Here is a 26,267-nt window from a genome sequence, read left to right as displayed (position 1 = left end):
AAGCATGTGGGTAATTTTAATGTGGGTAAAAGCCATTTAACTCAGCTGAACCTCGATGCTTCCACTGTAAACACTCCCTTCATTCAATCTCTTTTTACCCCTCTCTTCACCTTGTTATATTATGTGTTCTGTTTAACAAAGCTTTAAAAATCTTTCATCCATAAGTTAATTAAATGCTCATTGTAAATCTTAACTTCCATGCTTTAGGGTACAAAAACAAATGGTCGTAAAAAAAATTTAAAATTAAAAAAATAAAATAAACTTTTCTTTTTTTCTGAAACATGAAATAGACTGTACAATTGGATTGCTGTAAAAACAATCAAAGAAAACAAATGCAGGCAATGAGAGTTTACCTCAGTTGCACTTTATTTACATAGGAAATAAATGATTTGTTAAACTTGAAAAGAGCAGCAAACTAAACATGTATGTATGAAGTTGTATGCGTTTTTACAGTCTTGTTAATTGACTCTTTGTGCTCTCTCTCTCTCTCTGTTCTTATGGTAAGTCTGGGTCTTGTTCAATTTGAAGGATGATGTTGTGTCTCCACATCTCAGTATCAGTTATCTGTTTTGGCCTCATTCTGGTCCAGGATGGAAACCGTTGTCCTCTTTTGCTGAAGAAAAGCATGGAGACCCCAGTCAGTGAAGTTTATGCTGCTGCATGTTACAACTTTCTTTGCGTATGATAGTTGATTAAAAACTTACATTTTGAGATACCAAGCGGCACCTAATGCTGCCACCAAGAGTAGTAGAATAACAGAAAGGATAACAAGTGCTTTGGGGACTGCTAAATAATAATAATAAAAAAAAGGAAATGAGAAAGAGTTTGTTAAACTTAAAGGAATAGTTCACCCAGAAATTGCAATTCATTTACCCACCTTGATGTTGTTCCAAACCTAAATGACTTTCTTCCATAGCACACAAAAGTTGAGTTTAAGAAAAATAGCCTGTCTGTTCCTATTCAAAGCTACTGAATGGCTTCAGAAGACTTGGAATATAACACATAAGTCATATGGATAACACTTTAATGGTGTGTTTTATTTCTTTTTGTAATTTTGGAGCTTGACAGTCATCATTTACTTCAAATATATGAAAGATTGACCCATGATATTCTTCAAAAATTAATCTTTCACGTTGAATGCAAGAACAAAAGTCATACAGGTTTAGAACAATATGAGGGTGAGTGAACAATAACAGAATTTGTAGTTTCATGTGTTTATGTTATAAAATTATCTTTGGGAGATTTTGAAAAACCTCTAATGGAAGGTCTGTTAGGTGTAGGCGTCTGGGACAGCACAGGCTGGTGTGTTGTTGTTGAGGTAAGCTGAAAAAAAGAATGAGTGGATGAATGAGAGGTTAATGAGGGGGATGAGGTCGAGAATTTGGTCAAGGTTCTGAGAGACGAGAGAGACTGAGGGCTTGGTGTTGCCTGGGAACTGCCACTGATGCTAGAAAGACTGGGTGTGATTAGTGTTGTGGAGGAAGTGTTGACAGCAAAGGAAATGGATGGGGTGGATGTGTAGGGATGAAGAGATCTGGCTGGAGAAGTGGTTGGCTGTATGGATGATGGATGGGTTGTTTTAGAAGAATAGTTGTTTAATTGTGTTCCTCCCCCTTCTGTTGTAGTTTCGGGTCTTCTTGATGTTGTGGTTTCAAACTGTGCATCAGGGCCTGAGATACGTTGTGAAAGACATATTCTTAACATTTCACTGGCACAGAGTGTTTGTTTAATGATTTTTTAAACATTACTTTCATATTTTGTGAACATAAAAACAGTCTAAACATCAACACATTGTATGATTTTCTATCAAATCATTTTAAACTTCACTGTTCCCTATCTCAAGACATTGATTATTGTAATAAAAATTGTTTTAATAACATAATAAATAGGATACCTTCTGACTTAAAGCAGTAAACGTCAAACAGTTTGCTGATGTCAGCTCTCCAGACAGAGACACCTAAGCTGTTTTTACCACATTTTTCGCTTTTCTCAGTTCGAGGAATAACTGCAATTTGCTCTTCAACCCAACCAAACCTACAGGAAAGCATAATATTTCACTTTACTTCACCTGGTAGAGTTCAAATATACAGTATGACAATATGATAATATGAACATCATACCACCAAAAAGGTTCAGAACTCCTAGAAACTGCAACTATCCCTTGTGCATGTAATAAACATCATGTTGCGACTATATTTTGTAATGAGATTAATTAATAATAATAAAAATAACAATAATAGTAATAATATCCAAAATTGTCTGTATATGTTCTCTAGAAAAGTTTTAAAGAAGGACTCAATGTTTCTGCAATGTACCTTTAACAGAGGGTCAATGATCCTTTTTAAAGAGGTTCACAAATGATCCTTAAAGGTTACCCTACAAGTTATAATCTTCAGGAACTTCAAAAAGTTCATTTTCCATATTTAAATTATTTTATTTTCTGAGAAGTTAATCTAAATCATTTTAAGATGTTAGTACAATACAAAATGAAGTAGCAATAAATGTAAACTGACAGTATACAGTGTGCAACAACAAACCTATGTAATTAATTAGGCTTGTATTATTTTCAATTAGTCTGGTATTAGAAATTACATGCATAACCAATTTTTTTTATTGTTTTAGATGTCTACGTTTCCCCATAGAGCAGATTAATATGTCAGTATGAAAAATTCTTTACCTGCATGTCTGTAAGCCATTTTTATTGGCTGTCTCTACTTCAGCCTTTGTTGCAATTCTCATGTGCATAGCCTTACATGCCTCTGTGGCTGTGGTGGCATTAAAACTGTACAGATTGGTCTTGGTTTCGACTAAGAACACCCCAGAAACTCCATTATTTTTAGGAACTAAAAAACAACCCACAAAATGTGCATTTACTACAACTGTGCAGACTCACATACAATCGAAAACATGTTCATTTAAGTAAATGGACAGAAAATAGAAAGCGAGAGAATTACCTTGGATTTGACTTACGTCCAGGCAGAATATGCAATTAAATAAGAAAAACAGAGGACACAAATCTAACCAAAATCGAGCCATAACTGCTCTAAACATGGCACCAAAACCGCCCAGAGGTTCACTCAATATGATGATTCTGCAGAAAGCATGACAGTTTTGCGCTTCCTCCACTATCTTACAAAAAAGGGTCCCCTGGAAATAGTAAACAGGAGATTGAGGATGATCTGTAAGAAGACCTTCACAACGAGGGCATTTAAAGCTGGAGTAGAGGGCAACTAAAAACACTTCACTTCCTGTGGTTGTTCACCAGCTATGTCAAGTACCTTTAAACCCATTCAATAAATCATGCACATATTGACATTCAGGACAAGTTAGAAAAAATCCAACTTCCATGCATCTATATCGAGAACTATGGAGCTCTTTCCCTGATGAAAAGACATGCTTAGACCAGTATGATTTTCCATGCTGGTCCAAGCCGGTTTAAACCAGCATAGTCTTTCCGATGATGCTGGTTGATGAATATTTGGTGCCAAATGGGCACACAATTATCCCATTCTGGGGACCAGCGCCTAAAACACTAAATATGCAAGTGATTAGCCATATACTCTGTCAAGCTGGGCTAATATGAATATTGTTTACCACAATTTCAATAAATATTAAGTTTATTTATTTAGCAGATGCTTTTATCCAAAGCGTAAATGCTGTAATACAAACTGGCAAATTGCTCAGAGAAGCACAAGTAGAGAGGAAGGTGAGAGACAGTGGTAAAAGAATGGATTGAGAATTTTGTATTCATTTATTTATTTATTTTAAGAAGAAGAAAGAAGACAGTAAGTGTATTAGTATGATTGTGTCAGTTGCTCGCAAAAACGATTTGTCTTAAGATGTTTCTTGAAGGTGGCTAGAAAATTGGCTGCTCGGTGGAGATTCGCAAGACCTGCAAGTTAAGCATTGCAGCAGTCCAGTCTAGATATAACAAGAGCCTGAACAAGGAGCTGTGTAGCCATTTTCAGATATGAAGGGTTTACCTTTTTTTTATTTTGTTGTCCAAATAAAAATATTTTCTCTCAAGTCATCCGTGGACAGTTAAACATTTTATTAGCCTAATGTGTAGCATCAGTGATGTTAGCAGAAAACGGCAAAGGTAGACTTGCTTCCTAATGCAGGCCATTGTTTCCAGTGATACTGAAGGCTAAATAAACAGAACAGCTTGTTACAACATCCCTTCAAAGCAACCAGCCGCTTGTCGTTCTATTGCAAGAAGCTCTGGGACTGAGAACAGTGAATTTCAGACTATGTTAGTCCATAGTGATGACCTGACACACTTATACACACTTAGGCAACTCCTCTGAATGAACCCACAGTTAAAATTACAGGAAGTTTTTCAAAGCATCCTGTGCCATTTTGCAGATTCACACATTTTTTTGTCTCATCTCTAAAATTCCTGACCGAGAACAAAAAAACACCATCTTTCCCTGACTGTCCTAAGAGCACAGGAAATAAACCATGACAAAAAGTTTTGACTGGGATTTTGAAAATACTTTTTACTGTTTGTGGCGCGGGATGTGGTCATGTGTCTGTCAGTGGGGAGAGAGGAAGCGATGAGAGCCATCATCTGGTGATTATTGATGCTAACATCTGTGTCTCATTTCAGTGATGGCAGAGATGCACTTTAAAAAGGCCGGTGGAATGCCAGAGAGAGACGGAGATAGTCCGAGCTACACACACAGACACACCCTGAGCTGTACACTGAAAAGCCCTTCATTGACTGTTTTAAGTTTGCCCTGACTGTTATCCTTGAAGCTGTGTGTGCTAAGTAAAGACACTTGCTGGAAAGCATATTTAGAGTTTTTTGAGAATAAAAACAGACTTAACATGGACTGCAACCCCAGCTCCCGCTTCCCTCTTGTTGGAACATCTTACACTGGTGCTGAAACCCAGGAAGGAAGAAGACTGGCTGCCATGGACCTCACCACTAGGGCGAAGTCATCCGTGCCCTGGCTAGCATCCAGGAGACTCATCACCAAGCCCTCCTGGCCCAGGAGCAGCATTTCCAGGAACACCTCCAAACACAGACCGAGGATCGGCAGGCCTTACGGAGCTGGTTAGCTCCAGGCGGGTCCTCTGCCGCGATGAAGCCACGCCTGCTGCTCTCAAAGATGGGGCCCCTGGATGATCCGGAGGCGTTTGTGAGTCTCTTTGAGCAGTCAGCCACCACCTCCGGCTGGCCGCGAACCCAGTGGGCCCTCCACCTGCTGCCGCTGCTTTCCGGGGAGGCCCAGCTCTGGACTACCCGAAACTGAAGACAGCTGTCCTGCAATGGGTTGGCTGCACCCCAGAACAACACAGCCAGCGGTTCCGCTCCCTCACCCTGAGTGACGCTGGCCGCCCGTTCGCATTTGCCTAGCAGCACTGTGATGCCTGCCGAAAATGGGTGCAAACCCATGAAATTACAACCCAGTTATTAGTCCCGAGGAGCCATTGGGAAACACTTTGCCAGGCGGCTCACCATAATCCTATGGCGGGTCACTTAGGGCAAGAAAGGACACTGCACCGGTTAATGGCCCGCTTTTATTGGCTGGGCATTCGCGGGGATGTGCGCTAATGGTGTGCGGCATGCTGCCAATGTCAGCTGGTGTATCCTCCGGCCACCCCAATAGCACCCTTGCGCCCGTTACCATTAATTGAGGCCCCCTTCGAAATAATTGGTATGGACCTTGTTGAGCCATTAAAGCAGTCAGCACACAGATATCGGTTTGTATTAGTCCTGGTGGATTATGCAACGCGATATCTGGAAGCGGTGCCTTTACGCAACATCTCAGCATGCAGTGTTGCGGAGGCACTCTTCAAAATAATCTCCCGGGTGGGGATTCCGAAGAAAATTCTCACCGATCAAGGGACGACCTTTATGTCACGTACACTGCGTGACCTTTATGAATTGCTGGTGATTAAATCAATTCGCACCAGCATTTACCACCCGCAAACTGATGGGCTGGTTGAACAATTTAATTGAACCCTGAAAAATATGATTCGTAAGTTCGTACATGAGGATGCTAGAAACTGGAACAAATGGCTAGAACCCCTATTATTTGCAGTCAGGGAGGTCCGCAAGCCTCCACAGGGTTTTCCCCCTTCAAGCTCCTGTATGGACGTTGGCCCCGTGGGGTGCTTGACATCATATGGGAGGCATGGGAGGAAGGACCTTCCCAAAGCAAAAATGAAATTCAGTATGTCCTTGATCTTTGAGCAAAGCTACACACCCTGGGTCAGTTATCACAGGAAAATTTGCTCCAAGCTCAAGCGAGACAAAGCCGGCTCTATAATAGGGGTACCCAGCTACGGGAATTTGCACCAGGAGACAAAGTCCTTGTATTACTGCCAATGTCGAGCTCGAAATTACTCGGCAAGTCGCAAGAACCTTTTGAGGTTACACGGCGAGTCGGGGATCTCTATTATGAGGTTAAATGAATGGATATAGGCGGAGCATGTCAAATTTACCAGCTCAACCTCCTTAAATTATGGAGAGAGGCGGTCCCCGTGTCCATGGCGATGGTAGTTGTGAAGAGGGTGGAGCTTGGGCCGGAGGTGAAGATCAAAGCCGATCCATTCACCCCGGTCCCTTGTGGAGACCACCTCTCACCATCCCAGTTCGCGGAGGTGGCCAAATTGCAAAAGGAATTTGCAGACATGTTCTCTCCTCTTCCCAGTCATACGAACCTCATACAACACCATATCGAGACCCCACCAGGAGTGGTAGTATGGAGCCGGCCATACTGCTTGCCCGAACACAAGAAAAAAGTGATTCTGGCCCCGCCTGCTGGCAGGCTTTTCCCCACCTCTCTGGGGTTGGGGAGGGGTACGAGGGGAGGGGGAAAAAAGAGGAGAGGGAAAGGGCAAAGTGGAGCGACAGTGAGAGAGAGAGAGGAGAGAGAGGAATAACCTGGTTCGCCAGCACCCAGATACACTGTCGCCTGGCCCTCAGCCACTCTCCAACCTCTGGCAGATGACAGCCGCTCCTCCCCGGGTGGACCGGATCAAGTCCTCCGACCCCTGGCGGATGGAACGCCCTTCCGCATTTTGGTGGCCAGTAGGGAGCCCCTCCGCCCCTGGCAGCGGCTCCACCGCTCCAGGCGGCCGGCAGCGAGCCCCTCCTCCCCTCGTGGATGGCGGCTGTTCCTCCTCATCCAGGCGGCCAGCAGCGACTCCTCCATCCCCCGGCAGATGGCCGCGGCTGCTCCTTTGGGTTGGCTGGTAGTGGCGAGGGTTAAGATTGGGAAAGGAGGAGGCAGGAACTGGCTGAACCTTCAAAATAATGTTTAATGAAAACAAAAAGACACAAAACATAAACGCACACACTGCAGCTACGTGTGGCTCTCTCTCTCCCGAACTGCCGCATTCCGAGGCACTTATCCCTTTCATCGGATGATTAGCCCAATTGGAGGCCAGGCATGTGTAGTCACATTCTATGTCACGTTCTACTCCCGCCACGTTCCAGCGCCTCATGGATAAGATTCTCCGGACACACGCCGCTGCCTATTTAGATGAAATCATTATATACAGTAACGACTGGCAGAGTCATATGCTGCATCTGAGAGCCGTCCTGAGGTCGCTGAGGTTGGTGGGGCTCATGGCAAACCCAAAAAAGTGCGCAATTGGATGGGTGGAAGTATGGTATCTGGGCTTCCACTTGGGTCATGGGCAGGTACGGCCCCAAGTTGACAAGACCGCAGCGATAGCGGCCTGCCCACGACCCAAGACCTAAAAGGAGGTGAGACAGTTTATGGAAAGTTTGTGCCTAGTTTCTCTGATGTCACCAGCCCCTTGATGGAACTCACTAAAAAGGGGGCACCAGATCCGGTCCAGTGGACAGAGGCGTGCCAACAGGCTTTCACGAGAGGAAATCTGCACTCTGTGGTGAGCTGCTTTTACATGCTCCAAACTTCTCTTTCCCCTTCATTTTGCAGACAGATGAATCAGAGAGGGGGTTGGGGGCCATGCTCTCGCAGGAGGTGGTGGAGTGGCCTGTGCTGTACATTAGTTGTGAGCTCTCATTGAGGGAAACTAAGTACAGCACGATCGAGAAATAGTACCTGGTCATCAAATGGGCTGTCCTAACCCTCCGCTATTACCTGCTGGGGCTGGCCTTCATCCTCTGCTTGGATCACATTCCACTTCAGTGGCTCCACCGCATGAAGGATACCAATGCGCGGATCACTCGTTGGTACCTGGCACTTCAACCATTCAAGTTTTAGGTGGTCCACAGGCCGGGGCCACAGATGGTTGTGGATGATGGTGGGGGGGGGTTAACAGGCCGAATGGGGCTCGGGCCTGAGTTGGGCTGTGGGTGAGCGGTAAGAGCCATCATATTGTTGCTAACACATGTGTCTCATTTCAGTAACGGCGGAGATGGGCTTTAAAAAGGCCAGCGGAACGCCAGAGAGTCCGAGCTATGCACACAGACACACCCTGAGCTGTACAATGAAAAGCCATTCATTGACTGTTTTAAGTTTGCCCTGACTGTTATTGAAGCTGTGTGTGCAAAGTAAAGACACTTGCTGGAAAGCATATTTTGAGTTTTTTGAGAATAAAAACAGACTTACGTGGACCGCAACACTGGCTCCTGCTTCCTTCTTGCTGGAACATCTTACACTGTTTTAGACGTTTGTGGTCACTAAACTTGCAACACAAATCTGGTTTTGTTCTAAACTGCAGAGCCCTATTTCCAATAACAATTGCAGTTAAAGTTTTTCTGAGATAAAATCAGAAACAATGCTAACTGGGCCAGTGGAACTTGTCCTATTTGTGCTGCTTGGTGCTGCTTTAATAATATATCTACTATGGAGGTGTTTGAGTTTCCTTGCCTTCTCTTTGATCATTCAAATACCACACTTGTAAAGGATCTGGTGGTATTGTGTCTGTACTCTGTAATATTCCCCACAATGGTTGGGATATAATACAGGACTGTTCTGATAGATAATTAGTGAAGTCTGTTTAAGTGCTTTATTCTTTAATGGATTCAATGATATGCAATTCCTTTTTTTCACCATTTTCAAAGTGTTTTGCTATGGATAGTGTTTTGCAAATTGCCTTATGTTTGGTACTGTATATTTTTGGTAAATTAAGGATAACTGACTAATACATTAAACCAAGGATAACTTAATACAGTGGCATCATTACCAATATGCTATTAACCCTAACAATCTTACTTCAGGAAGGAGAGACACTAGGGTGCAATTAGTCAAGAATGGGGTGAGCTGTTTCAGCCCTTGCACAAGCATAGAGTTTCTGCTCCCTGTGAGTTGGTATAATATTTCCTCATAAATAATTAATACAGTAACCTGGGCTGCATGTTGATGAGTCTCCTTAGTTCCACTTTCAAGTGTATTCTCTCCTGTTCAGGGACTCTAGACTGACGGGAACAAGGACATCACATTAAGATTATTTCAACACAGGTCAAAATCTGTTAGAATCTGGTTTCGACATCCAATTGAAACTATGACTCTGAGGGCCACTTCTCATGGAGAACTCCAGACTCTCACTTCATTGAAGACCTCTGCTTCAGACAGTGGTATGTTTAAGTCCCTTTCTCACAGCAGCAACAACATGGGCAGCCGGTTTGAGAGCATCGAGGAGATTAAAGGAGTTTCAAAGCCCACACATCCTGCTCGAAGACCTGTACGTGCAGTCCGACCCGTCAGCTCTCTGAGCAATAGTGGCTCATTCCTTCATATCAACCACCTGCAGGGGGAACTAGTGAGGAAGAGGAAGGTAGGTACTGATATGATGCAGGTGCGGACCTATACATTTTTTCATAGGGTGGCAAGGGGGTGGCATGCAGACTATGAGGGGTGGCAACACCAAAGTAAGAGCCTGCGAAGTTCTTATGGATTAAGGTACCAAGCTTCATTGCAACAAGTAGTAGTTCATTAATTGCTACTGATTTGCCAACATAAAAAAACCTCCAGAGTACCAAGACATTGTCTGTTAAACACATCAACAAATTCTAAATGTTCATTAGCTTGGCATAAAACTGGCAATCTGGAATAAACTTCACCACATTATGCAGGACAAATTGTTTTATTCTGTTTTAAAAAAGGCAATGCCTTTTTTTAGGGTGGCATTTGCCACCATTTGCCACCACGGTAGATCCGCCCCTGATATATTGGAATTGTGGAGAACTTTGGGAACATTATGGCTGTCTATAAGATAAAAATTCTTGGCAAAAGATAGGAAGGCATCACATCCGAATTCAATATTTGTGTCACATCCTGTCTACTGCGATACCTTCATCTGGTCAGTTTTTAATATCCCAAAATCCTGCTTGTGCAGTTCCCAGATTGGCTGAAAGAATAAACATGGTGTTTGATGGAAAGGGCGCAGTCAGTAATTAGTTTATAAATGTCCCGTTTCTCTCTCTCTCTCTCTCTTTCTCTCTTTTTCAATTTATGACTCCATTTCTAGCTAAAAATAAACACTGTATTTGAAATATTTCCTTGGTTATGTCTAAAGCTCACTTGAAATAGTTTTAGATCATAAGATATGACAGTATGGTGCCTTTAAAAACTGTCCGAAAGAGATGCATTCAGATGCAAATCGCTGACTATAAAGTCATTGACTGGCTGGATAGTGAGGCAGCCTAAGATGATTTATGTTGGATCATTCGTTTTAATACATTTGTAAACATTTAGCCTTAGACAAGCACCACGGTCGGGCACGCAATCACTTATTTGAGATTGTCCTCTCCATATCACTTGTTCAGATTTATTTGACATGAACCCTTTATTTTAAAACATCAACCTTCACAAGTTTTTAAGAGATGTCTCGATTCCAATATTGGAATCGGGTCAGATACTGCGCTCACATACTTGTACTCATACTAGTACTCGTAATAGTAAGAATGTCACTGTGTAAATATTCAGCACACATGTTAAAATCACATTATGTCCTTGTGTGATTATTAAACTGCAAAGGCTGTGATTTAATGAAATATAGATTCTGATTTTGCTGCACAGTTCAAAGTAAATGTGTGAAGCTGGCTGCTCATACACTAGTGTGTAGCAGAGCACTCTAAGGTCTGCAGAAAAAACAGACTATACTGTATATTTATTTAATTAAATCACAGCCTGAGGAGGTGTTCTGAAAAAAATAAAAAGGAGTTTTGATCATTTTGTGACAGGTAAAAATGACTTTTTATTATGTCATTTTTGTAACAGTTGCTGACATGCTGTCCAGTATTGTAATTGAAAACTGCAACATTACAAAAAATAAAACAAAAAACAGGTATTCGTGTCGGTGAGTAGGAAGTATTTAATAAAGTATGAGTGAAAAGGAAGTATTGGTACTCGTATTTGGTCTCCAAAAAAATGGTATCGGAACATCTCTAGTTTTTGACAAGTAAAAAGCTAACAAATAAAAATTCCAAACAAAATACATAACTGCTGTGCTTCCCACCCTCTTTTTGGCTTACTGTTTTTCAGATTGTGGCATAATGATGTTGTTTTCTTTTTATTCCTTTTTAACTTTGACTTTTATCCTCTTCATACTGACTCTCACTGTAACTGAACAACCATATCTGTGTCATTCAGGAATGTGAAGACTTGAAAAAGGAAAACAAGTACCTGTCTAACGAAATTCACATGGAAAGGATCGTGATGAGGACTGAGAGTGAGCTCACCATGAGGAATCTGCGCAATCTCAATCAGGAACTCCAGGCCCACGTTAAAGAGGTTCGACATTTGGAATCACAGAAGGTATAGAAGGAAAGCAGAGATAACAATATTTTGTGTCCTCTTTCTTTTGTTTTGATACAATTAGATGAAACAGAAGCTGCATCTCAGCCAGCAGAGAGCAACTCTATGTTCCAGGGCAGCTGAGGATGCTGAGAGAGCTCGGGCAGAGGCGGACAAGAGCAGGGCACTAGCGGAGGCCCGCGCTCTGGACAGCAGGCAAGAGAAAGATCTTGCAGTATCTGACAAAATACGGCTCGGTGAGGAGCTGCAACAGCTGAAGAAAGAGGTAGTATACACACAGGATACAAAATTCTGCAACATATGGCTACAATGAATTAATTTGCATGTTGTCATCCATAGCACACCAATGTCCAGCTGCTTTTAGCCCAGACTGAAAAGAATTACTTTGAGACCAATATTAAATTAGACAGAGTGTCAGGAGAAAAGCAGGTTCTTTTGGAGGAGAACAGAGTGCTGGAAGATGAGAGGAACACATTACGGCACAAACTGAAGGAACTGATAGAGGAGAATGTGAAGATAATGGAAAAGTAAGCTCAATCATTTAGTAATGCAATTTATCTTTGGCAACTGAAGCACTGTGAATGGATCCTTACATGCAACTTTAATGTGAACTGAATCGATGACAGAATTAATTTATATGTTGGGCCATTATAGTGCAATAAAAAGTAAATTATATAGTCTGGTTCATGATGGTGTCTGTCATTGTCATCCTCCCCATCTACAGAGAAGTGATCTCCAGACGCAGAGCTCTGGTTGCTGAAGAGCAAAGCGAGATGGCCAATAAAGCCAAGCAGGAAGCTGAGCAGGAAAGACATCTAGCTGAGAGGGATAGGCAAGATCGCACCAGAGAGTGCCTCAACTGGAGAGAAAAACACCAGGCCCTTGCAGAAATCATCAGGGCACAGGAAGAGTTGAAGTCTCAAAGGCAGACCAAAGGAGTAAGTCCTCTTGGCTGGTTGTAATGTAACTGGAAAGCAATTTAAGTGTTAAAGAAAATGGATTTCCGGACTGATGCCACTTACTATAATAACACTCATATCTGTATATCTCACTTTAGTGTCAAGCTAATATTAAGAGCTACTTCCTGTGTATGACTGAGAGTGACCAGAGGGTTAAGATTCTTAAAAATCAAGATGGCACACCAAGGAACTTCACAGTAAGTTTTTTTTGTTGTTGTTTTCTATTTTCTTTTATCCCTACACATCAAAATACACCATTAACATTACCGTAGTTATGTTACTAAATAACAGTGTTTACCAACATGCTCATTGCTCATAATATGAACTCAACAGGAAGGAGATCCAGTGTACATCTCCACACCCGACCCAAACAGTGAGGATTCTGAGAGGAGTTCAGGGAGGTATGTCTTATTTACCAATACTTGACTTTGTTATAGAGCGCAATAGTTCCCGCCCACGTTTTCAGCCATTCTGGTTCCGGAAGTACTTTTTGCATTCATTTCTTCCATAGAGATGTCATAATTGCCTTTCACTGATTCTTGAGATGAAGGACAAAACATGTTTAAAATCTGAGTTTTTATTTTTTAATACTAAATTAATTTTAAAAGGATGTATTTGTAGACAAAGGTCTCAGCAAACAAAGGGAAAACACTGAAAACACTTTTTTTCTGAAAATTTATTTATTCACTTACTTACATCTTATTGTTATTTGTGTAAACTCCATCAGACACACTAAATGCATCCTATTTTAATTTGATCCATCCAACAAGAGTGTAAAGTCTTTAATTATCTAATAATAGTTTACAGTAAAGGAGTTACATGATAAAATACATTATAAAAAAAATTTCTTCTGTTTTTACACTATTCTGAAAATTCTGACAGAGTTGACAAAATTGAAAAATTTTCACCACCAGCAGGTGGGTGTGTCTTTAAGACCAAGCCTATACAATCTAGAGGGGGTCCAGTAGAATCGATGCAAAATCTTAAATTGCATAAGGCAAACTCATGCATCTTTAGATGCAGACTTGATGTTTTTTAGAATCCTAGCCCACACGCCCTCCTCCAATACCAAGTTTAAATCTTTCTTCCATAATCACTTGAGAGAATTTGAATCTCCATCCCCCATACTCTGAATTAACAGGGAGTAATACACCGATGCCTCATGACCTTTTCCAAAAGCAGTAATCACCACTTCCAGAGTATCTGTTGCTTTAGGGGGGTGTATGCTACTACCAAAAAAAGTACAGAGCAGGTGGTGCAGCTGTAAATACCTAAAGAACTGAGATCTAGGAATCTTAAAATGTTGAATCAAATTTTCAAAAGATCTCAACACTCCACTCTCATATAGGTCACCGAGTCCAGTAACCCCCCTCACAATCCACTCTGACCAACAGAAAGGGGACTTATTAATATGTAATTTTGGGTTCCACCATATGCTTGAGGCAACATTTCAATAAATGTCCGAATTAAACACTCTGGACACTTTTGTCTATACCGGGTGCAAATGTGAGATAATGGGGTGTGACTTAACTTCTCCAGATAGTTTAATAAAAAGGCTTTGCAATGGTGAAATAGGGGCAAGGACTTCCTGTTCAATACAAAACCAGGGAGGAGCTCTCTCAGGTGGAAGCGACCAATGAGCCAAATGTCTGAGACCGAATGCATAAAACAAAATCTTGGGTAGGACTAGCCCACCTTTGTCAATGGGCCTATGTAACTTATTAAAATGTAATCTGGGACGTTTACCATTCCAAATGAAGGATTTCGCTATGCTATCAAATAGCTTGAAATAAGAGAGGGGTACATCTACAGGGAGAGATTGTAACAGGTAGTATTTTGAAATACAATTCATTTTAATAACATTAACCTTCCCAATCATAGATAAATGTAATTAAGCCCACCTACACACATCGCACAAAAACCTTTTTATTAAAAGGCCAAAATTAACTCTAACTAAATCACACAAATTTGCTGGAAATAAAATGCCCAAATACTTAATGCCCTGTTTGGGCCACTGGAAGGCACCTGGTTGAAAAGCCGTTACAGGGCAGTACGCTGTCAGAGACAAATCTTCGGATTTAGACCAATTGACTCTGTATCCTGAGAACTTAGAAAAGGAATTAATAATTCTGTGGAGGCAAGGCATAGATCTAGTGGGGCCGGAGACGAATAATAAAATATCATCTGTGTAAAGCAAAAGCTTATGCGCCACACCTCCCGCCACCACCCCTGGAAAATCCTCCTCCTTTCTTATCACGGCTGCTAATGGTTCCAGGGCAAGACAGAACAATAATAGGGAAAGAGGGCAACCCAGCCGGGTGCCCCTATCCAGAGTAAATTAATTTGAAATGAATCCATTTGTGCCACTAACGAGTGTCCATAATGTAACTTAATCCATCCAATAAAAGTTTTCCCGAACCCGTATATTTTCAAAACCTTAAAAAGATAATCCCATTCTACCATATCAAATGCGTCAAGTGAGATGGCAGTGACTGGAGACTGATCATTCACCAATGACCACATGATATTGATGAGACACCTGATGTTATCAGAAGAGCTGCAGCCCCAAATAAACCCCACCTAATCTATATGCATAAGAGATGTCATAACTTTACTTAATAGGTTAGCCAAAATTTTTACATCTAGCTGGATCAGGGAAATTGGACAGTAACTCTTACACTTGCTAGGATCTTTATCCTTTTTAAGAATTAGACTGATCCAGCTTGTGTCATGGTTGGCAGAAACTTTCCATTCTTTAAAGATTCCGTATAAACTTCTAACAAAAGTGGAGCCAGTTCTGTAGCATATGATCTAAAAAAATTCAGTGGCAAATCTATCTGGCCCCGGAGCCTTGCCTGTAGGCAAGGCCTTGATTACCTCGTCAAGCCCCTGCAAGGTTATCTCAAAATCAAGAGAATTTCTAATGGTTCCACAAAGTTTCTAATATCTTCATCAGTAGACGAATACGTGGAACTATAGAGATCAAAATTCAGAATTCTTTAAAAGTATTATTAATATCAATGGCCTACTCAAAGTATGACTGTCTTGCCCTGAATAACCAAAACTCCACCTTCCGCGACAAAATAGTATTATATCTGTATTTTAATTGGGTAAATTCTCTGAGGCCATCAGACGACATTCAGCGCTTCAGCTCTGCCTCCACACTTTTAATATTCCCTTCCAAATCCACGAGTTCTCATGCTTTGGATTTTTTGATGAATGAGGCATACTGTATGATCTGACCCCTAAGAACCGCCTTAAGTGCCTCCCAAGTCATGCCCACAGAGGATACTGAGGACCAGTTGGTCTCCATATAAACATTGATTTCAGCCTTTAACATTTGTTGGAAATCGGGATTTTGCAAAAGGGATACATTAAAGCACCAGCTATATGATTTATTTTTCTCCGTATGTGGCAGCACCTCTAAACTCACCAAGGTGTTATCTGAGACTAAGATGTTTCCAATTGAGCAATCCACTACAGATGAAATGAGAGACTTAGATATATATATATATATATATAAAAAATCTATTCTAGAATAAATCTTATGGGCTGATGAAAAGAATGTATAGTCCCTCCCAGATCGGTTCAAAAGTCTCCAAATATCTATAAGACCAAGATTTGTATACATCCTGTGAAGTGTTACTGTTGCTCTAGGGGGCTTACACACATTTGCTTCACTCGGATCAAGGACTGAGTCCATCAAAAGATTATAGTCTCCTCCCAATATTATATCATGAGCCAGCGACTTGCAACATCCCTTCAAGATCTATAAAAAAGCCCTGATCATCAGCGTTAGGTGCATAGATATTAGCCAAAATCAACCTTTGCCCCTGAATTTCTACTAAGACAATAATGACTCTTCCTAATTTATCTTTACTCTGTTTGAGACATTTGAATTGTAGATGTTTACTTATCATTGTAATAACTCCCCTGCTTTTATTTGAGCCAGCACTAAAGAAAGCATGTCCACCCCATATCTTCCCAAATTTTTCAGCTTCCTGCGGGGAAAGAAGCGTTTCTTGAAGAAACACTATATCATATTTCTTACGTTTAAAAAAGAAATGACCTTCCTTCTTTTTATGAGGTGCCCCAACCCATTCACATTCCACATGGGAGAGAGACAATCCGCTCATATTAACATTTGACATTTTGACATATTAGAAAAAATAGATTGTGTGTAAAAAATAAAATTATAAATGCCACATTCCAACATTAGTGCAATAGTCAAACCCCGAACTTCCGCCAGAAAAAAAAGGAAAACGTGCACATTAACCCTGCGCACGACAGCGGCAACCGGTGTCCATCCCTCAAAACCCAAAAAGTCCATGTACACCTATGAGAGCCGCCGCGACAACTTTGCCGTTGGATTGCTCAAGTCCGGTACTTCTATACAAATTTTGTGAGAAAGAATTACACAACAGAAAATAATCTATAAAACAAACTCCAGCCAATAAGTGGAAAAAACACAAAAAAAGTGTAGATTTCCCTGAAGGTTTGTTCCTCCACAAAACAAACTCCAGCCACTAGTGGAACCGGCACACACACGCACACACACACACGCACACACACACACACACACACACACACACACACACACAATCTCCTCGGGCAGTCAAACAAATGCTCAGTAAGCCGGTCCATTCGGTCGTTACACGAGTGCAACACATGCCCTAATCAATGTCCTGCAAGAAATATCCCACAAAACAAACTCCAGTCGATAGGAGGCATAAGCACAAAGAACATGCAGATTCATCCACAAATGTCCTGAGGGAGTGTTATTCCACAAAACAAACTCCAGTCACTAGGCGGAACCAACACAAAAAGAAACGAGAAAGGCGCCCATTTTTCTCGGATAGTCAAGTGAATGTTCAGTGAGTCAGGTCCACTAGGCAGCAACATGAAAATCACCAAATGGCTTACTCACTCGATTGCCTTTATGAAGGACATAACTTGCTGTGGGCATGTAAATATTTTGCAGCCATCCTTAGTATCTATTCTCAGTTTGGCTGGGAACATTAGTGCAAAAGCGACCTTCCATTGATGTAAGAGTTTCTTGCATTCCTTGAATCGATCACGTTTCTCTCTTGTTGAATTTGTAAAATCTGGGAAAAAGAAAACACTGTGTAGCGTTTTTACTTTACTCCTCGCCTCGTGTGACACGAAATCTTTATCGGATGATCTCAGAGATTTGGCCAGAATTGATCGGGGGCCTGTCTCCCTTCGTGTATCTCTGAGCCGGAACTCTGTGAGCTCGCTCGATTTACAGCTTATGGCCTGTTATGTCGAGCAGACTCGGGAAGAACCCATCAAGAAATTTCACCATATCTCGACCTTCTTCATGCTCAGGAATTCCAACAATTTGGATGTTGTTTCGCCGATTACGATTCTCCAAATCCTCCAGTTTTTCCCAGACACACTCCAAGTCTATCTTGGTCGCTAGCTGATTAGCAGCTTTTTCTCTCTGCGATGACTCCAGATAATTGATCTGTTTCTCAACAAACGCTACACTTTTAACCAACTTAGTTGGTCTAAGAATTTAGTCTCCATGGAAGTGATCGATCAACGTATTACAGCAAGATCCTCCAAGTCTGCAACGACCTTCGTCAGCATTGCCGACACATTCATCAATTCACGGCGGATTTCTTTCAGTTCACCATCCGAACTGAGTCCGGGGCATTCGGCCTGCCGCTGAGGGGAATCAGCTTGAGCACATAAGTGTCTTTTAATGTCTCCAGAGCCTGAGGATTTTGAATTCTTTGACATATTGCCTTCCTAAAAGAATTAAGGATCAGGGTGTATCGAATCTCACCGGTCTGTGACACAAATATTATTCAAACTAGCAAAGTGTGCAGAGCTCGCCGTTCACACATCCGACCCTCGCATGGCGCCCATGAGACCTCGTATATCACTGATTCTTGAGATAAGGGACAAAATATGTCTTAGATACAAAAGTCATCTTTATTTTAAAAATCTAAAAATTCATAATAATAAAAATACTGGAAAGGTTACATCTACATTTGGCATGCTCTATACTTGGAAGTACATGTAACTTAACCTGTCCTCAGCAAGAGGTCACAATGTTAAACTAGCAAACAAAGTGTTTAAAAATGCAACAAATTAATAAAATTAAATACGAAATGAAAGGTAGGGATCTGTAAGAAATCAATAAACACAGAAAACTTTAAATGATCTTTCCATAAAGCAAACTGTCAATTAAAGTTGTATCCTCACTTTGCGTCAACTCCGTCTGATTTTTTTTATCATCCTGAATAAATCAGACAATGTCATGGTCAGCTTTAACTCTGAGGACCACTTTCTCACTTCTTGCTCATGGTGGATGCAACAGTAGGACACGTGGTCTGATAAATTTTTTCATATATTAAACAAACAATGTTTAAGTCTCTGCGGTCACAGCTTCAACATGTCAACTCCGTCATTCTCATTATGATAATTTCTGTTAGAATTGTGGGATAAATTTAGGCATTTTAGTTTAGGTTATAGAGACAGCTGAGGAAAAAAACAAAATGGCTTCAGTGTACAACACAAGGTTAAGATGGAAAAATATTTTATTTTGTCAACTTTGTTGGAATTGTTAGAAAAGAATGAAAGCAGATTTTTTTTATAAATTGTATTTTATCACTTAGCTTCTTTACTGAACACCATTATTAGGTAATGAAAGACTCTACACTCCTGTTGGATGGATCAAATTAAAATAACATGCTTTTTAGTGTGTCTGACAGAGTTGACAATAAGGTGTAGGTTATGAAGTGAATACATTTCAATCTTCAGGAAAAGGCATTTTATAAAAACCTGTCCCTTACATGGTTCATTAGCTGACACCTTGTCTACAAACACATCCATTTCAAATTAATTAATTTATTATTAAAAATAAAATAAAAACTCAGATTTTAAACATGTCCATTATGTTGAGAATCAGTGCTTTGTAAGAGATCTATAAGCCATGAAACAACCAACTAACGAGGTGAATCATACTACTACAAACTTTGATTTGAAGCAAAAACGTATTTAAAAATTGGAGAAAAAAACAGGCAAATGTACAAGACTGTGTACTTAAAGTCTTGAATAAGGGAATGAATGATAATTTCATTAAGCATTGGCAATGATGTAATAAAAAAAAAAACAAACAATGACAATACATATAACTATTGATTTAAAGTTGTTGATTATAAGTACAGATGCAATATTTTAATTTCATTGCTAATAAATTCAGATATTTGCAAATATACTTCTGGTTTGAGAGTGTCAAGAGATCAGCTTGACTGTGTCAGGCAAGAGAGTGGGCGTTAACTCACTTTGCTGGCCCCAATTCTCTGATTGGTGGATCTTTCTCTGCTGGATCATGGAAAGTGTAGTTCTTCTAAAGGAATTCAAGTGCTTTTTAAACAATGAAGTTGAAATAACACTGATGGCTTCATCAGTGCCATGCATGCACCACAGAGTCAGAGCCAGGATAATTTACCCAAGGGGGTATTTGAAATTTCGAAGTGGCACAGTTTTGCCACTTTACCATAAGATTTAACGTTGCTGAAAATTACATTTCACTGAAAGGCAGCGCAAGTCTTGGCTTTGATACAGTAGATATGCACAGGGGCGGACTGGCCATAGGGAGAAATGGGACTTTTCCTGGTGGGCCGACCGCAAAACGGCGCCGGGTTGGTTCACTCAGCAGCCATCTTTGGAACGCTCCCGGGAAGCTATTTTTCTATGTAAACAAGTTCCAGTGCAGTTCCTATCTACTTGAATGAGGAAAGACCGAAATATCCAAAAGGGTTTGTCAAGATTACGATCAAAGAACATATTTCAAATCAGCAGTAAAATTTGACTACACTGGTATCATAAATTGTGCTTCTTTACCCCAGATTATACTAAAAAAACGAAATTTTCCCATCTTGTGTAGCTAATGCGTGTTCTCGAGTTGATTGACAGGCGATGTCTGTATCTAAAAGTTGGGACTTCTTCTCTACATCTGTTGACTGTTGGTGACCGTTGGGTGCTCCAATTTCTCCCATTCGTATTAATAGAAGTGACCTGTCTCTGCTAAAGAGTCTCTGGGCTTGCAAACCACACAAACCTAAACCTCCTAAAGCAGAGTGCATGATATAAACTCAGCAAAAAAAGAAACGTCCCTTTTTCAGGACACTGTATTTTAAAGATAATTTTGTAAAAATCCAAATAACTTTACAGATCTTTATTGTAAAGGGTTTAAACTATGTTTTCCATGCTTGTTCAATGAACCATAAACAATTAATGAACATGCACCTGTGGAACGGTCGTTAAGACACTAACAGCTTACAGATGGTAGATAATTAAAGTCACAGTTATAAAAACTTAGGACACTAAAGAGGCCTTTCTACTGACTCTGAAAAACACCAAAAGAAAGATACCCAGGGTCCCTGCTCATCTGTGTGAATGTGCCTCAGGCATGCTGCATGGAGGCATGAGGACTGCAGATGTGGCCAGGGCAATAAATTGCAATGTCTGTACTGTGAGACGCCTAAGACAGCACTACAGGGAGACAGGAAGGACAGCTGATCGTCCTCGCAGTGGCAGACCACGTGTAACAACACCTGCACAGGATCAGTACATCCGAATCTCACACCTGCGGGAAAGGTTCAGGATGGCAACAACAACTGCCCGAGTTACACCAGGAACGCACGATCCCTCCAGCAGTGCTCAGACTGTCCGCAATAGGCTGAGAGAGGCTGGACAGAGGGCTTGTAGGCCTGTTGTAAGGCAGGTCCTTACCAGATATCACCGGCAACAATGTTGCCTATGGGCACAAACCCACCTTCGCTGGACCAGACAGGACTGGCAAAAAATGCTCTTCACTGACGAGTCGCGGTTTTGTCTCACCAGAGGTGATGGTCAGACTCGCGTTTATTGTCGAAGGAATGAGCATTACACCAAGGCCTGTACTCTGGAGCGGGATCGATTTGGAGGTGGAGGGTCCGTCATGGGCTGGGGCGGTGTGTCACAGCATCATCGGACTGAGCTTGTTGTCATTGCAGGAAATCTCAACGCTGTGCATTACAGGGAAGACATCCTCCTCCCTCATGTGGTACCCTTCCTGCAGGCTCATCCTTAAATGACCCTCCAGCATGACAATGCCACCAGCCATACTGCTCGTTCTGTGCATGATTTCCTGCAAGACAGGAATGTCAGTGTTCTGCCATGGCCAGCGAAGAGCCCGGATCTCAATCCCATTGAGCACGTCTGTGACCCATTGGATCGGAGGGTGAGGGCTAGGGCCATTCCCCCAAGAAATGTCCGGGAAATTGCAAGTGCCTTGGTGGAAGAGTGGGGTAACATCTCGCAGCAAGAACGGGCAAATCTGGTGCAGTCCATGAGGAAGAGATGCACTGCAGTACTTAATGCAGCTGGTGGCCACAACAGATACTGACTGTTACTTTTGATTTTGACCCCCCCTTTGTTCAGGGACACATTATTCCATTTCTGTTAGTCACATGTCTGTGAAACTTGTTCAGTTTATGTCTTAGTTGCTGAATCTTTTTATGTTCATACAAATATTTACACGTTAAATTTGCTGAAAATAAAAGCAGTTGAAAGTGAGAGGACGTTTCTTTTTTGCTGAGTTTATGTTCACTCCCTATTAACTGTTGTGAAGCAGAGGCTGCAGCCAGAAGACACTTTATCCCTTGCCTGTACATGTGTCTGAAATTGTGGCATGTAAGCACTTTAAAATATACAAAATGAACAAGTGAAATCTGAAACATTGTTTAATAAATGTCGACTCAAATGATCCTCTGGAGAGCACACTCCAAAATATCTACTATATTTTAGATTTACGCATTTAAATTTCATAAAATTCCATGAAATTTAAGTAATCTTAAATAAAATTAAATGAATAAAACCTCAGTATATTTTATTAAAGTTTAATATAACTTGGTTCAATTTGATGAAATTTTGTTTTTGTTTGAGTGAATGAAATTCTATCCATTTATCAAGTCAACCTTTATTTATAGTGCACATTTAAAAACAAGTTGACCAAAAGTGCTTCACAGATCAAACAAATAAATAAACCTATCAACCTAAATAATGTTTAAGACAACTTCACTTATATTCATTAACAAAACACAGCAAAAGGTAGTAAACCACTGTACTCGCAATTAGAACAACAGAACGCACCGAGTGCTGGTGTTAAAACTTGTGTCTTGAGGACCACATCTCTCCACTTATGCTTGCACTTTTTAGTTACATCATTTACATTATTCATTCATCCTTATCCTAGGTAAAATCCTTTTCTTAAATCCAGTTCCTTCTTTTAGCCTTTGAGCTCTGACTGAATTACATGGCAGAAAACATTTTTCTAATTCAGAAGAGAGCAGTCAATTGGCCAGACAGCATAACTCCTGTCCCCACCTTCCACCTGAAATGTTCAATTACGCACTACAAATAGTTTAACTTAATTTATTTTACAATTGAGTTGAATATTTAGGATGGCAAAAAAAGCACATTTAAATGATAACTGAGTTATAAAAACTGGTTCAGATACAACATTTTGACAGAGGGGGCACTGCCTGCCCCCCCCCCAACGCAATGGGAGAAAGGTGCCATCCGTTGTTCCTGGCAGGCTACTCTGCCTTACAGGCTCCTTAGGGTGGGGGCGGAGTTAGGGCACCTGCTGCCTGCCAGGAACAAACCGTTATTCACAATCAGCCATAAACTTAATCCAAGAGTGAAAGTGTCCACTAACAAGACGCTTACTGAGATTGAGTAGTATTCAGCTGGTCATGCGATTCAAAAATGGCAGCCTCCATGAGGGTGCCCCTCCCATGTAGAATAAAACTTTGAAATGCTTTTATAAGAATTCTGATATGACTAGAGTCCTCATCTCTACATCTCTCGTCTTATACATACATTTTAAAATTACAATTAATTTCTTTGAGTAAAACTATTTAATGGGGGAAAAAAAATTACAGAGTGCACCTTTAAAAAAAGCAGGAGTTATTGTTAAAGATCAATTCGCCTATGGAGAAAATTCAAGTGATTTTTAATTCCCAAACCAGATCATTACACCCTGTTGTCAATGTTAATTTGTCTTATCTGTTCCGTAGAACCATGTTCAGGATGGCTGCACCTCGAGTTGGAATGGCGACTGGCCCCGCCCACTTCAGGGAGCTGTCACCAATGGGAGATTCTCATGATTCTGGTTTTTCAAGGAGCAGGAAAGTGGTTGAATATTTTTGGATCCCCACTGATGAGGAATAACGGTGAACAGGCTATATAAATGGTACAAAAAAATAAAATTGCTGTAACATGTTGAATTGTTTTGCCAGATTTTGCTTGCTTTACCAAGTTTTTATTTTGTACAATTCTTCACCCACACAATCTGTAGTACTGACAGAGCAAACGTAAAAACGGTCCCATCTAAACTAAAAGTTTAGTACGATTCTGAAGTCCTCTGTGCAATTCTTATCAAATCTGACAAAGCACACTTTTACGCTTATGTTTTTCCTTTATTGTAAATGCAGCAATAGTGGTGAATACAGCACTAAAACTTTACAACATGACCATAAGCCATTTCATTTCTTACAACTGGTTTGCAAACTCAAGTAATGTCAAATACAATTAAAACACCTGTAAATAATAGGTTGTCCAAGAACCACTTATTGGCAGGGGCAAAAGCCTTTCCTCTCATGCATAAAGGATTTTTTTCTTCCGATTCTCATGTATGTCCCCCCTCCAATTTAATGGCCAATTAAAAAGATCCACCATCTCAAGTTTCAAGATGTTCAAAAAATCTGCAGCAGACTGGTGGGCTGTGTAGGGCAACATTACTACTGCCATAAAGAACACAACTGAGTTACCGTATCAGACAACATTAATGAAGTAAGGCTGGGTCAGCAGAGGCATTAAGTACATACAAACAGCTGGATTTCCCAACTGACAAACATGTTCAATGGAAAGCACTTAAAACACGTTCTACTGCAAGCTGTTGTTTAAGGTAGTGTGTTGTGCAAAATTGAATGACTATGCCGATTTACCGGATCTTAATTCTCAATTAGGAATTCAAATTTATCAAAAAACTTTAGACATATCAGAAGCCTGTTCTAAATAAAGCCTATTCAGAAGGAGGTAGAAAAAGAAACTGCTAAATGTTACAGCAAGTCAGTGATTACAGTTTTACAGATGTTTAAATCATGCATGAAATGGATATTGCAACCGACCCAGAATAACACTAATAAAAGCGTATACAACATAACCTATGAAGGCCACTCAACCAGGATCTCATGATTAACTTTTACTCCATGACAGACTGCAAACAGACTATTGCTTCTATATTGACAGCTGTGTATTTGCTTCAAATGAGACACAAAAAGGTTTTCTGTCCTGTGTCTTCTGAAACAACACAAATTAAGCCATGTTTAAACTTTTTCTTCAAGTCAACTAAAAATGTTTTTTGACCTAGTGGTTGATACTGTATATCCTCTTTAAAAACTCTAAGAAGCTGACGCAACCTTCCATTGGCTATGATGCAAGCAAAACACATCAGAAACATGGATTACAAAGATGACACTGTTTTCTGGCAGATAATTCATGAGCCTAGCAGCAGTGTATTGTGGAGGTGGTTGAGTGTGTGAGCTACTGCAAAAAAGCATGGGAACCAAAGAAACGACAGCAGGTTATTTAGCAGGAAACTATCACTGGGAGGATTGGCTTGGTTTCTCAGTCAGCTTCCTCCTCGGACTCCTCTTCCTCAGCTGTCTCCAGCCAAGTCAACCATTGGTTCACCTGAAAGGAATGATTGTAACACATACATTAAGAACAATTTTGGGATAGGGATAGGTCACCTAAGAATGAAAATGGTAACCACAGTAACCATTCACTTTCAATGTATGAGGAAAAAATAAATAAAAAAAAGGTTGCAATCAAAGTGAATGGTGACTGACATTCAGATTGACATTCTGCCAACATCTATTGTGTTGCCTGAAATAAAGTCATACATCTCTGGAACAACATAGTGGTGAGTAAATTATTTTTTGGTGAACTTTTCCTTAAACAGCAGAGGGAACAAATACCTGAAATAAGGCTTTTCCCTTTCCAGGAAATTCTTGGGTGATATCTTCTTTCCATGCAAGAAAAGCTTCCTCCTCAATGATCTCCATGTCGTAAAAGTTGACAAAGTAGCGAAGCAACATACCTAAATAAAATAATCGTAGCTTTTATTTAAACTAAATTTACAATTAAAAGGTCACCAATTAATCGATTCTGAAATCACAACAGGTATGACATGTTATAATCTAGTAGTTACATTACCTTTTGGGAAAGCGTTGGCATTGCAGTGCACCTGCAGTGCGTACAGAGCGCTGACCTGCAGGTCTGTATGATCATGGAGGAACTTCTGCATGACTGGCTTGAAGGCTAGTAGTAGTTGCTTCTCCTGGTCCAGCTGCTCTTTAGATGGGGTGGACAGTTGCTCATCTCCTTCAGTCACACCAAGCTCCGCAAAGATATACTGAAGAAAGCTGTTACATGAGAAACAGTCAGGCTTGTTAATGCCAACATCACACTAATATGGCTGGTTACATTATATCAGATGATAAAAAAAGTAAGGAGT

General features: G+C 40.7%; 3 protein-coding genes across 3 annotated transcripts in view; 1 reads left to right on the top strand and 2 right to left on the bottom strand.

Moving 5' to 3' along the window:
* Positions 1 to 344: 344 nt before the first annotated feature.
* On the bottom strand, positions 345 to 3,107 carry LOC127417310 (lymphatic vessel endothelial hyaluronic acid receptor 1-like). The gene is made up of 6 exons (XM_051657248.1): positions 2,955 to 3,107; positions 2,678 to 2,843; positions 1,895 to 2,034; positions 1,254 to 1,670; positions 705 to 786; positions 345 to 613 (listed from the first exon to the last, which is right to left on the bottom strand). The coding sequence occupies exons 1-6, from the start codon at positions 3,049 to 3,051 to the stop codon at positions 496 to 498; spliced, it is 1,020 nt and encodes a 339-aa protein (XP_051513208.1). The 5' UTR covers positions 3,052 to 3,107; the 3' UTR covers positions 345 to 495.
* Positions 3,108 to 9,172: 6,065 nt separating this feature from the next.
* Positions 9,173 to 23,973, top strand: LOC127417306 (polyamine-modulated factor 1-binding protein 1-like). The gene is made up of 9 exons (XM_051657244.1): positions 9,173 to 9,249; positions 9,355 to 9,723; positions 11,541 to 11,681; positions 11,770 to 11,970; positions 12,045 to 12,232; positions 12,430 to 12,643; positions 12,763 to 12,861; positions 12,998 to 13,065; positions 23,764 to 23,973. Exons 2-9 carry the CDS (start codon positions 9,451 to 9,453, stop codon positions 23,915 to 23,917), a joined length of 1,338 nt encoding a protein of 445 aa, XP_051513204.1. The 5' UTR covers positions 9,173 to 9,249; positions 9,355 to 9,450; the 3' UTR covers positions 23,918 to 23,973.
* Positions 23,974 to 24,144: 171 nt separating this feature from the next.
* The window catches only part of LOC127416721 (eukaryotic translation initiation factor 4 gamma 2-like), a 162,770-nt gene continuing 160,647 nt past the window's right edge, over positions 24,145 to 26,267 (bottom strand). Inside the window, exons 21-23 of the mRNA XM_051656220.1 lie at positions 25,967 to 26,175; positions 25,729 to 25,850; positions 24,145 to 25,441 (exon numbers count right to left, since the gene is read on the bottom strand). Of these exons, the coding sequence (XP_051512180.1) occupies positions 25,376 to 25,441; positions 25,729 to 25,850; positions 25,967 to 26,175 (397 nt within the window). The 3' untranslated portion in view covers positions 24,145 to 25,375. The remainder of the gene's footprint in view (positions 25,442 to 25,728; positions 25,851 to 25,966; positions 26,176 to 26,267) is intronic.

This window comes from Myxocyprinus asiaticus, chromosome 26 (assembly GCF_019703515.2).
Source record: "Myxocyprinus asiaticus isolate MX2 ecotype Aquarium Trade chromosome 26, UBuf_Myxa_2, whole genome shotgun sequence".
NCBI lineage: Eukaryota > Metazoa > Chordata > Actinopteri > Cypriniformes > Catostomidae > Myxocyprinus > Myxocyprinus asiaticus.
Note: the sequence above shows the minus strand (reverse complement) of the source record. Positions and strands in the feature narration are given on the sequence as shown.

Excerpts from the sequence above, each read along its gene's own strand:
- LOC127417310 (XM_051657248.1), bottom strand. The coding sequence starts at position 3,051 with ATGTTTAGAGCAGTTATGGCTCGATTTTGGTTAGATTTGTGTCCTCTG. Across the intron at positions 2,844-2,954 it reads GGACGTAAGTCAAATCCAAG|TTCCTAAAAATAATGGAGTT; the intron begins GTAATTCTCTCG and ends GTTGTTTTTTAG. Across the intron at positions 787-1,253 it reads TAACAGACCTTCCATTAGAG|CAGTCCCCAAAGCACTTGTT; the intron begins GTTTTTCAAAAT and ends ATTATTATTTAG.
- LOC127417306 (XM_051657244.1), top strand. The coding sequence starts at position 9,451 with ATGACTCTGAGGGCCACTTCTCATGGAGAACTCCAGACTCTCACTTCA. Across the intron at positions 11,971-12,044 it reads TGCAACAGCTGAAGAAAGAG|CACACCAATGTCCAGCTGCT; the intron begins GTAGTATACACA and ends TGTCATCCATAG. Across the intron at positions 12,862-12,997 it reads GCACACCAAGGAACTTCACA|GAAGGAGATCCAGTGTACAT; the intron begins GTAAGTTTTTTT and ends TGAACTCAACAG.